The sequence below is a fragment of the Erinaceus europaeus genome, chromosome 1 (genome assembly GCF_950295315.1).
Source record: "Erinaceus europaeus chromosome 1, mEriEur2.1, whole genome shotgun sequence".
NCBI lineage: Eukaryota > Metazoa > Chordata > Mammalia > Eulipotyphla > Erinaceidae > Erinaceus > Erinaceus europaeus.
In genome coordinates this window covers 74,878,678-74,890,504 of record NC_080162.1, presented here as the reverse complement: position 1 = coordinate 74,890,504, position 11,827 = coordinate 74,878,678, and the positions used below count along the sequence as shown (strand labels likewise).

At 39.3% G+C, this 11,827-nt stretch overlaps 1 protein-coding gene and 1 non-coding gene across 10 annotated transcripts in view; both read right to left on the bottom strand.

Annotated features, from left to right (window-relative positions):
* Positions 1-2,903: 2,903 nt before the first annotated feature.
* Positions 2,904-11,827, bottom strand: part of TPX2 (TPX2 microtubule nucleation factor) — a 53,934-nt gene continuing 45,010 nt past the window's right edge. For 8 of the 9 annotated variants that reach the window (XM_060188110.1, XM_060188117.1, XM_060188140.1 and 5 more), the window contains 5 exons: positions 10,822-11,001; positions 10,334-10,480; positions 9,096-9,207; positions 8,306-8,493; positions 2,904-4,702 (listed from right to left, as the gene is read on the bottom strand). In XM_060188110.1, the coding sequence (XP_060044093.1) occupies positions 4,592-4,702; positions 8,306-8,493; positions 9,096-9,207; positions 10,334-10,480; positions 10,822-11,001 (738 nt within the window). In that variant the 3' untranslated portion in view covers positions 2,904-4,591. The remainder of the gene's footprint in view (positions 4,703-8,305; positions 8,494-9,095; positions 9,208-10,333; positions 10,481-10,821; positions 11,002-11,827) is intronic. The other variant, XM_060188157.1, reaches the window with a different exon arrangement.
* LOC132542736 (U6 spliceosomal RNA) lies at positions 5,527-5,631 on the bottom strand. Its single transcript, XR_009553710.1, has one exon. It is a non-coding gene; the product is annotated as a U6 spliceosomal RNA (small nuclear RNA).

Sequence of the window (11,827 nt, the reverse complement as noted above, 5' to 3'; positions counted from 1 at the left end):
CCTTCCTCTCTATCTCTCCTTTTCTTCTCAACTTCTTTCTGTCACTATCAAAGAAATAAAATATTCATTTAAAAAATGTGCTGATATAAACAGAAGGGAAAACACAAAGCAGAACCTGGACTGGAGCTGGTGTATTGAACCAAAGTAAAAGACTCTGGGGTGGGGAGGAGTGTTCAGGCCTTGGAATATGATGGTGTAGGAGGACCTGGGTGGGATTAGATTGTTATGTGGAAAACTAAGACATGTGACATGTGTACCAACTACTGTATTTTACTGTATTTTAATGTCAACTGTAAGCCATTAATCCCTCCAATAAATAAAAGTAAAGTGAGAAAAAAAATTAATAAACTACTTTTTTTTTTTTTTAAACCAGAGCACTACTCAGCTCTGGCTTATGGTGGTGTGGGGGACTGAACCAATAAACTACTTTAATAACAATCTTAATTTCTAAGATGAGAGAATTTGAGGCCCAGAAAATTCAATGAATGACACATTCAAAGTCAAAAGTCAGAAGCAATTAAATTCCCAATCTAAAGCTTATTCCATAAAATAATTGTTTTCCTCCTAAACCCTGTGACAATCATCCCAAAACAACCCAAGTCCCTTTGGCCACAAACAGTAGAGAAGCTAAACTGTGGTAGAAATAGAACAGCAAGGCAAGCATGTCAGTTTTGCTGTGGAGTCCTTAAACTGCCTCCAGCAATCTACCCACCACTCAATAACTATCTTAGAAAAGCCAGGGTGAGAGGAACTTCCTTGCAGTCATCAGTAAGAATTCATTGAACATTCTGTGCTGTCATTTACTAGTTTCAAGGTCAAGAGAAACATCAGGAAAAAAATGTGTGTGTCAGAGAACATTGTTCAGGGATTAGTACCCTGGAGTGATCTGGGCTAGATTTCCATTTCCAGAACAACCCTTGGAAAGTTCTCAACAAGATAGCACCCAGTTCTCAAGGATAATTCACTGAAGTTAAATGGAAAACTAGGGGCAAAAAGCTTACTAGAGATATCCTTTAGCAGTGACTGAGCAGTTGGTTATAGAAAAACAAATACACATTATAGGGTTGGTGTGGTTAGGAAAAATTTCCTATGGAGGGGGAAAAAAATCTGAAAATTTTCTAGCTGAAAGTAACCTTACTATCTTCTAATTCAATTTCATCATTTGACAGATAAGAAAACTGAAGTCCAACAAGGAGTAAGATTGAAGGTCATCTAGTGTCAGTGACAAGAGTGAGATTATCTTATACAATATTATATTATATTAATCATAATATATTCCCTGACTGCACTTCCCAGGACACATCATGGTACCAGCTACAGTTAAAGACAAAAAATATTGTCCTTTCAAATCTGATTGAAGACAGAGACAATAATCTACTGTATAAATCTTTCTGACAATGCAGACTTCTAAGACTTTAACAACTAGAGTATTCTCCAGAAAGATTTTGCTAAATACCACTACCTTTATTTTTGGAGGGGAAGGAGCTGGACATCAGAGCCAATAATATTAGCATTACCCAAAAGAAACTTTCCATTTAGTGACCTGAGCATTGAGAGATAGGTTCCTTTTAGGATACAGCATGAAGGAATAAAGAACTCAAGTTTAGGGGCCAGGCACACCTGATTAAGTGCACAAGGACCCAGGTTCAAGCCCCTGGTCCCCACCTATAGGGGGAAAGCTTCATGAGTGTTCAAGCAGGGCAACAGGTATCTCTCTGTCTCTTTCCCACCCTACTTTCAATTTCTCTGTCTCTATCTTAAAAAAAAAAACAACTCACGTTTATCATTAAAGTTTGGATTAAAGGTCATATGAGGTGGTCTAGGGAGCATTCAATAATAGACAAGAGTCTATGCTGAGGTAAAATAAGATAGTCACTGGAAAATTGAAAAATTCTGGGAAGTAAAAGGTAATGAATGTCTGTGTCTCAATTTTAAGCACTTAAAGTAATGTAATCCCCTTCTGTTGGCTCTCAAAGACTGTCACACATTGCCACCATTATGTGGATGTGTCCAGAATGGACCAAAAGGTGTGGAGGATCTCATATGGGAACCTTTGCAATAAAACCCTCAACTTAAGGGCTGGATTTATTCTCTTCCCTCAAACAACCAAAATCAAAAAATGAACAAAATACATGGCAAAATCAAAACAGCTGGAAATATATGAAAAAAAGTAAACCACTAGAGGAAAACTGCTAGTATAATGTAGAGAGAAAAGCTACAAAGGGCAGAAAAAGAAAAGGGCTCAAGAGATTAGCAGAATTAGAGAAACCAAAATGGGGGTGGAGATGACAAGTGGGCAGACAGGAGAAAGTCCCCAAGAATCCCAAAGAGATGTGAGGAATGGACTGGAAATGGATTTCTCACAGTTTAAGAGATCTCACAATGTAACTTTCTATTTGACTGATATCTGGAACATCTTCCCTGAGAGCTTGTTTGGAGGTTCTCGCAGGGGAGCGCAGCTACTCGTATACCGTCGACCGAAGACCGGTCCGTCTCTATTTGGGGAGACCATCCTCTTCAACTGAGCCTGCAGCTTCAGGAGGGACACACATGGAGGGAGGAAGGGGACACCCGGCTAGCCAGCCAGATCAGCTGAATCAACCCTGGCCATCAATGGGGTGACAGATGTCACACCCAGATCCCCCTCACATACATGGAACATCTTCCTTAACTCTCACTTCTTCACATCCAATCACTTAGCAAATCTCATCAATTACAACTTCAAAACATTCAGAATCCAACTGTTTCCTACCATCTCCACTGTTACCACCCTAGTTAATACCATCTGTTCTCACCTGGACAACAACAACCTCCTTATCTTTCTCTTTCCAATCACACATGTCTCGTGACCCCACCCTAGGCTATTTCCCCACAAAGCAGTCAAATAAACATTTGCCATCAGCCAGGGAGACAAGTAGTTATTTATTGTCTAAACCCCAATCCTAAAAGGTAAACTACATGAATGCAAGATCTCTTATTTTTGTTCACTGCTACATTTCCTGAGACAAGACCAGTACCAAGATGATAGGTAGGTAAGCATATAGACAAGCAGCTAAGGTTAGCTCCAAATAAATGTTTGCTAAGTGAACCTTATTATGGAACTGAATGCTATGTAACCTCTAGGAAACAAAGGAACTGTATTTTGCATGTTTGTGGACCCTTAAGAGGCCCAAGAATTATAAATCATGTCTTATTTTGTATCACCCAATGCTGAATCTATAGTGGTTTGTACATAATGCCCAATGAATGAATAAGCAAAAGGAACATAAAATAGATTTAATGGAGCTGGTGAGATAGCATAATGGCTATGTAATAAATTTTCATGTTTAAGGCTCAGTAGTCCTATGCTCAATTTCTGGCACATAAACAATTAATGTTATACATGGTGCCTAGCATTGACCTAGACTTAAACATGGATGCTTTTGTATCTCCTGGTACAAAATATTCATAAATACTGTCAAATCTTAAAGGATACTATTTAATATGGACCTAGCAGATTGTGTGACAGCTATGAAAATATGCAAATGGCTATGGTATTTATCTTAAAAGAACTTAAGACATCTGAGTCTTCACTAGTTTATAAACAAGTACAAGTAACTTAGGCATGTTGCAATTATTTTACTAAAGATATACACAAGAAGTACTTGAGAAGTAATAAGAAGCAAATGACCATGATTACCTGAAGAGATCAGGTAATCAAAGGAGAATTAAGGGGGAAAAACCATACTATTTGAGCTGAGTCTCATAAGGAACAGTGTACTGGTGAGAAAAAGTGTATTTAGGAAAGAAGGCAAAGTCTGTGAAAGCAAGACTGCTTTCCAGGGTGTTTCTGGTAGGTAACAAATATAGAAGGATGTTTTGACATAATACAGAAAAAAGTTACAAAGCATTTCCCTTTATGGACAGAGTCTGTACTTTTAAAAGGTTCTAGTTCCCTCTTCTTAAAGCACCCATTACTCCTATGTATCCTTAAATGGGGCATTATTTGACTTTAAAAAAAAAATTAAGTAACAAAATCAGGGAGAGGATAGCAAAAACTTAATCCAGTCCAGGTCAACTGGGAAACTTCCACGTTGATGAAGTTAATCTGGCTTTTTCTGCTCTCATAGTGAACAGTTTCTTAAATCTAAATCCACTTTGTGCAGAAAGAAAGAGAAGCTAGTATACTACTAATCTTCTTTGAAGCCATGACTTAAATCCTATCTCAATATTTAACTCTTTATTTTCTGATTAAATTAAAAAAAAAAAAAGAGGGTTAAGGGAAATAGAAATTACATTGTGTTGATACAGAGACTTAAATTTTAGACAGAGTTAAGATCCATAGCAAATGTCAACTGATAGTTCGAAGCAAATAACTATGCAGTGTCTGAATGAGACATGTTATCAACTGAGTCTCATTATTAGCCTAAACAATATGGAAAAAAAAAAAATCTTAATACAACCAGAGTTCACAGTTGTCAAAGTATGCTCTGTTGGGCATGTAGGTAAAAGTCTGGAGAAGTAAGCTTGTTCCATGCCCCAGTGGCAAAGAGTCCTGCTTTGAGTGAAGAGCAACGCTGATTCCCAGGTAGTGTCTACAGCTCAGGTGAGTTCAGCAGTTAAATCGAGTAGAGAACTTAGGAGACACAGGCACAGTCAGAGGCTGGTCGCTTGACTTTATCTCCACACCTTGGTACTTACGTATTGGGTTTGCCTTGTGCACCTGCAAAGTAAAGAGAATAAAGTTACCGCTAACTTAGAAAAAAAGTTTGCTTTCTTCTCTTCAGAGAAGGGGGAAAAAAGACAGCCTAGAAGAATAGAAAAACTCAGATACTTTGAACCCAGATACGTGGTTTTTTTAAAAAATATTTATTCCCTTTTTTTATTGACCTTATTGTTTTTATTGTTGTAGTTATTATTGTTGTTGTTAGATAGGACAGAGAGAAATGGAGAGAGGAGGGGAAGACAGAAAGGGGGAGAGAAAGATAGACACCTGCAGACCTGCTTCATTGCCTGTGAAGCAACTCCCCTGCAGGTGTGGAGCTGGGGGCTTGAACCACGATCCTTACGCAGGTCCTTGTGCTTTGCGCCACACGCTTAACCCGCTGCACTACTGCCTGACTCCCAAACCCAGGTAAGTTTTTTTTTTTTTTTTTTAATGGCTCCCTGACTGGGGGACACCCAGAGCCTTTCAGGAGGTTTTTAAATATTTATTTATTTATTCCCTTTTTGTTGTTCTTGTTGTTTTATTGTTGCAGTGGTTATTGATGTCGTCGTTGTTGGACAGGACAGAGAGAAATTTAGAGAGGAGGGGAAGACAGAGAGGGGGAGAGAAAGACAGACACCTGCAGACCTGCTTCACCACCTGTGAAGCGACTCCCCTGCAGTTGGGGAGCCGGGGGCTCGAACCGGGATCCTTACGCCGGTCCTTGCGCTTTGCACCACCTGCGCTTAACCCTCTGCGCTACCGCCCAGGTAAGTTTTTATTCAGGTCAGCTTGCACTATAAAATACCAACAAGTCTTTCTCTACTTTCTTTTTTTTTTTTTTTAATATGGAATGCTTTACCAGTTTGCATGTCATCCTTGAGCAGGGGCCATGCTAATCTTCTGTATCATTCCAATTTTAGTGTATGTGCTGCCAAAGCAAGCACTCTCTACCTTCTTTATTACTAGGGCATAATAGGGGTGTATTCAACTGAAGCAGAGAATAGATATATGTTAAGAATATCTTAACAGGCAGGGGAGATAGCATATGCAAAGGACTTTGATGCTTGAAGCCTGAGATCCTGAGGTCTCAATCCCCTGCGCCCACCATAAGCCAGAGCTGAGCAGTACTCTGGTCTCTCTCCCTCTCCCTTCAGCCCCCTTATCTTCCTCTCATTAAAGTAAATAAAAAATATTTTTCAAAAAGAATTTATAAGAGTACAACCTTAAGTTTACTGAATTTTAAAAAAAGGTTTATTTACTTCATTGAAAGAAAACCAGAGCATCTCTCTGGCACATGTGATGCGAGGATTCAAACTCAGGACCACATGCTTGACAGACCAACCCACTGCACCATCTTCTGGGCCATGTTTGAATTTTAGTCACCCAAAGCAAGGAAAACAAACAAACAAACAAACAAACAAATCAGAAAAGGCTTGCTAAGAGAAGACGTGGTCCTACCCCTACTTTTGGGCTGTGTAAAATCAATTCTGATTCATGGCAGATTAGTAGAGAGCTACCAAGCATTAAATGAGTTATACTATAGGCTGTTGCCACCAGCATACACTGAGAATAGATGTAAGAAATAGTTCCACAATGGGCTCAAACTCAAGAGGCAGGTACCAAATATTGAAAAGTCAAAAGACTTTTGGCCCAGGAGATGGGTCAATGAATAAAACTTTGAACTCTTCAAGCCTGAAGACCTGGCATTGCATATGGCAGAATCATGTTCTGGTGTGTTCTCTCTTTCCTCAATAAATAAAAAATAAAGTGCAAGGACTGGCTTAAGGATCCCAGTTCAAGCCCCCAGATCCCCACTTGCAGGGGAGTCCCTTCACAGGTGGTGAAGCAGGTCTGCAGGTGTTTCTTTCTCTCCCCCTCTGTCTTCCTCTCCTCTCTCCATTTCTCTCTGTCCCATCCAACAACAATGACAACAATAACAACAACAATAACTACAAAAATAAAACAAGGGCAACAAAAGGGGAAATAATTTTTTAAAAAATAAATAAAATAAACAAAAAATTAAGTTAAAAACTAAAGCATGAGAGAACAACTGGTTTTGGAAAACAGTTTAGGAAGCACATCTACAGTAGGAACTGTGTTCATTTGTTAGCCCCCATCCATTACCAAATTAGCCTGGATTCTGCTGAGAAGTTATGCTTCTTTAGTAGTTTATCCCTAAAGCCTTTTTGTGGCCATGGTCACCTCTGTCAATAGCTATATCGGCTGCTGGTCTTGCACTTTTAGATAAAACCTCAACTACTTATCCTTTTTTTTAAATCCTATTTTGTTGTCCTTGTTGTCATTAATGTTATTGTTGCCACTGATGTTGTTATTGTTGTTGGGTAGAACAGAGAGAAATAGAGGGAGGAGGGGAAGACAGAGGGGGAGAGAGAGACAGACACCTGCAGACCTGCTTCACCGCTTGTGTTAGTGTAGAGCAGTTGGATAATATATATTATGACTTTAAGGAGCTTGAATCAGATATTAAGAGGAAGTAAAAAATACAAGTTCCATGTTCTTCCCTACTGTCTAATATTTTTATTGGGGGCCAGGTGGTGGCACACCAGGTTGAGTGCACACAACACAGCACACAAGGACCCAGGTTCAAGCCTCTGGTCCCCACCTGCAGAGGGAAAGCTTTATTACTAATTTTACTGGATAGAGACAGAAATCAAAAAAGGAAAATATAAAGAGGGACAGTACTGCTATACCACTCATGAAGCTTCCCCCCTTGTAGGTGGGGACCAATGGGCTTGAACCTGGTTTCTTGTGCATGGTAATGTGTGTAATCAACCAGGTGTACCACCACTTGGTCCCAAAATATATTATTTTTAAGTCTGAAAGAAATCATCTTTTTTGACCAAAGTACCACTTAGTTATAGTTACTAATGCAGGGAATCAATCCTAGGAACTTGTGTGCAAGCTCCTGTGGCTATCTTCCAGTCCCTTTCATTTGACTTTGATGTGTTTTTCTATGACATTTTAGATTCTCTCTGGAAAGAGACACGGTATAGATAAAACATTGTAGACGGGGGCCAGGCAGTGGCGCACCCAGTTAAGCGCACACATTACCAGGTGCAAGAATCTGGGTTTGAGTCCCTGCCCCACCCCCTGCAAAGGGTAAACTTCACGAGCAGTGAAGCAGGTGTCCCTCTCTATCTCCCTCTCCCCCCTCCTAATTTCTTTTTTTCTTTCTTGCCTCAAGTTAACGCTGGAGCTTGGTGCCATCACTCTGAATTCACTGTTCCTGGTGGCCATTTTTTCCATTTTATTGAATAGGACAGAGAGAAATTGAGAGGGTGGAAGAGGACAGAGGGAGAAAGACACCTGCTTCACTACCTGTGAAGCATCCCTCCTGCAGGTGGGGAAGCCAGGGGCTCGAACCTGGGTCCCTGAACTTAGTACTATGTGTACTTAACCAGATGTGCCAGCCCCCATCCACCCCAATTTCTGTCTGTCTTATTTAATAAAAATAGAAAGAAAAAAAGAAAAAAAAAAAAGGGTTGCAGGGATCGGTGGGATACGTAGTAGTAGCACTGAGACCCAGTGATAACCCTGGCAGCAATAAAAACAGAGCAGACAACCCCCAGTTAGTCAGTGATCACACTGCTCAGTTACCAGTTCTTTCCGGAGCCTGGCTAGTTCTTCCTTCTGCTGCTCTTCTTCCTGTTGTCTGGCCTCCTCCAACTGCAGGGCTTTTTTGGCTTCTACCTCAGCCATTTTCTTCTCCAGTTCTTGCCATTCCTTGGCTCTTCTCTCAGTGGCCAGCTGAAAGGGTTCCTGAACTAGAGAACCAGAAAGGCCCTCTTAGTACAGAAAGAGAAAAAATATTGGTGTACAAGGAAGCCTTGAATAGCCCTAACCCCATTGGATCCAATAGGTAGTCCAGGTACCCACACAGAATGGCTGAACAATAGGAGTCTTGCTAGGAGAAAGGTGGAATAAACTACATATAAAAATTGGAAGGATCCTTGGAAATCATTCAGCTAAGAGAAAAGACAAGTAGCTCGCACAAAACTATACAGTGATCTGAGACATGTAAGAGAAAAATTGATGCCCTGTCTAGTGTTTAAGCAATCAAACGTGTTGTAGCTAAGTCTAACTTCAAGGTGAACTCCAGAAAAAAGTTTTGGCTCTCCTTTCTTCAGAAAGGGTAAATAAATGTTGCTGAAATACCTATTGCCTCTTCCCAGGCTTTTGTTCTATGAATCTGGCTACTACACACCTGCAAGTCAACGTAACTGTTATGTTCAGTAGAAGCAAAAAAGATTTTTTTTGCTTCTAATGAACATAAGGAAGAAAAGGCAAGTGCTTCTAATTGTCTGGACACAACAAAAACCCAGAACATTCCGAGAGGTCAGAGAATTCTACCCAACCCGACAAAGTATATACATATAAAAAATACTACCAGCAGTAGATTTTTTCTCTTTCTTGGGAACAAAGGGTTCCTGGGAGGTGACATTGTTTGGACGAGCTTTGAAGCAAGCTGCTTCCTTCTGCTGTTTCAGCTCTTCCTCCAGCTAGTAGAAAGAGAGTCTGTTAGAAAAGCTACTGCAAATTTTCCATGATTACCACTATCAATACAGAGCAGATGGTATGATCTAAGTCCCATAAAATTCCCTATACAATAAGAACAGACTGACAATATTTGAATGCATCAAGAACTAGACAGTATATTTAAGACCCATTAAGTTCTCTCTAGCAAAAATAAGTAGACATTAAATATCCCTGGTGTGATAGTTTATAAAGTATTCTTCCCAATGCTATGAACCTAGAATTTTTTTCAACTATTCTCTACATTTTTAAAAAAAATACTCTTTACATAAATATTTTCAATGAAGCTCTACAACTAACTGTCCTTTTACAGGAAATACAGGAGGTAGAATAGTTATACCTATGGGAATACAATGATATATATATATATATATATATATATATATATATATAGAGAGAGAGAGAGAGAGAGAGAGAGAGAGAGAGAGGGAGAGGGAAACAATCCAGTTTATTTGACAATTCTAGAAGAGCCTATAGATTTAAACGAATTTAGAGACAGCAAACAAAAGTAAGCTGTGAACCTTATTTACACACTAATTTTTAAGTGTATTTTTGCTTATTATTGACAAGAGACCCAAACAACTGTAACTATAGGTGTTAGAGGATTGAATCTGTTGCTTCTTGTATGTAAATCCAGTGCATACAACTATATGCACCCTAATATGAATAATTAAACTGTTTAATTTATTTATCTTTTTTAATGATGAAATTCAGGAATATACAAAAATAGACTAATCATTACTGTTAAGGGAGAAGTTGAGAGGGAGAAGGAAGAGGGCAACACCTGTAGACTTGCTTCACCATTCAGGAAGCTTCCTTCCTGCAGGTGGGGACCAGGGGCTTAAATCCAGGTCCTTGCACACTGTGATGTGTGAGCTCAACTAGGTGCACCACCACTTAGCCTCTAGTTTTCAGTGACTTAAAAGGTATAGAAACACACACACACACACACACTCTCTCTCTCTCTCTCTCTCTCTCTCCTATAAAAGTAGCCTATAATTTCTAAAATATCTACAATCTGGTCATTAATTTGCTGGCTCAATTTAGAGTGAGTCCTAACATTTTAACTGTTTCCCCTCACAGCCCCCTTACCTGGTGTTTCCAAGTTTGTGTTTTCATAGCACCTCTTCTGTCAGTTTCCAAGCAGAAAGGTTCAGCCTGGGTTGCATTCTTCACCTTCTTCTCTGGAAGGTTAATGGTATCGAAATGAGGAAGAGGAAGTGCCTTGAACTTGGGTACCTAGTAGAAAAGAATAGAAAGATTTCAGAAAAGTCCTTTATAAACAAAAAGCACTAAGTGCTCCAGAATATCTGGATGAATCCTAAAAACAGGAAAAGCCAGTTTTCAAAGTTGCATGGTCTAACAGAAAGAGTAATGGGTTCAGATGGAAATCCAGGTTTTTAACTTAACCTCCTTGAACCAAGTTAAAACTGCTTGGCCAAGTTATCCTTTATAAGGATCTTAAGGAGATCAAAGGAATTCAATGACTTTATAGCTAAAAATGTAACAAAACAAAAAAAAACAATTTTAAGGGATCAAAGAATAGCATTATACTACTTGCAGAAATAAAAAACACCTACCTCCTCTCCTTTCTGCAGTTCTTTAATTTTTTTCTCCTTCTGTAACTGACGTTCTTTATCTCGAGAATCAAAAGAGAACGGGCACACTTCCACAGTTCTTGTCTCTGGAACTTGAGGTTTGAAAGGCACCCCATAATGTGGCACAGGTTGAGCTTTTATCACTACTGGTTCCTCTGGCTCCTAAAGGGAAAGTGACAATTTAGAAAGAAACAAAAATCCTGTGGTCTGGAAGGTGGCACAGTGGATAAAGCATTGGACTCCCAAGCATGAGGTCCCAAGTTTAACCCCTGACAACACATGTACCAGAGTGATGTCTGGTTACTTCTATCTTCTTCATCAATAAATAAATAAAATCTTTTAAAAAACAGAAATGAAAATCCTTGCTCTCTCACCTTTTCAGAATCAGAAGACATATAAAAGAAGTCATTAAATAAAAAATAAAGCAATGGGACTACATCAAATTAAAAAGCTTTCGCACAGCAAAAGAAACTACCACCCAAACAAAGAGAACTCCCAGAGAGAAGATCTTTACATGCCATACATCAAACAAGAGGCTAATAACCACAATATATAACGAGCTCACCAAACTCAGCAACAAGAAAGGAAATGACCCCATCCAAAAATGGGGAGAGGATATAAACAGAATATTCTCTCCATAGAAGAGATCCAAAAGGCCAATAAACATATGAAAAAATGCTCCAAGTGATTGATTGTCAGAGAAATGCAAATAAAGACAACAATGAGATAACATTTCACTCCTGTGAGAATGTCATACATCAGAAAAGGTAGCAGCAACAAATGCTGGAGAGATTTTGGAGACAAAGGAACCCTCTTACACTACCGGTGGGAGTACAAATTGGTCCAACCCCTATGGAGAATAGTCTGGAGAACTCTCAGAAGGCTAGAAGTGGACATACCCTATGACCTTGTAATTCTTCTTCTGGGGATATACTCTAAGGAACCAAACATACCCATCCAAAAAGATTTGTGTATACCTATGTTCATA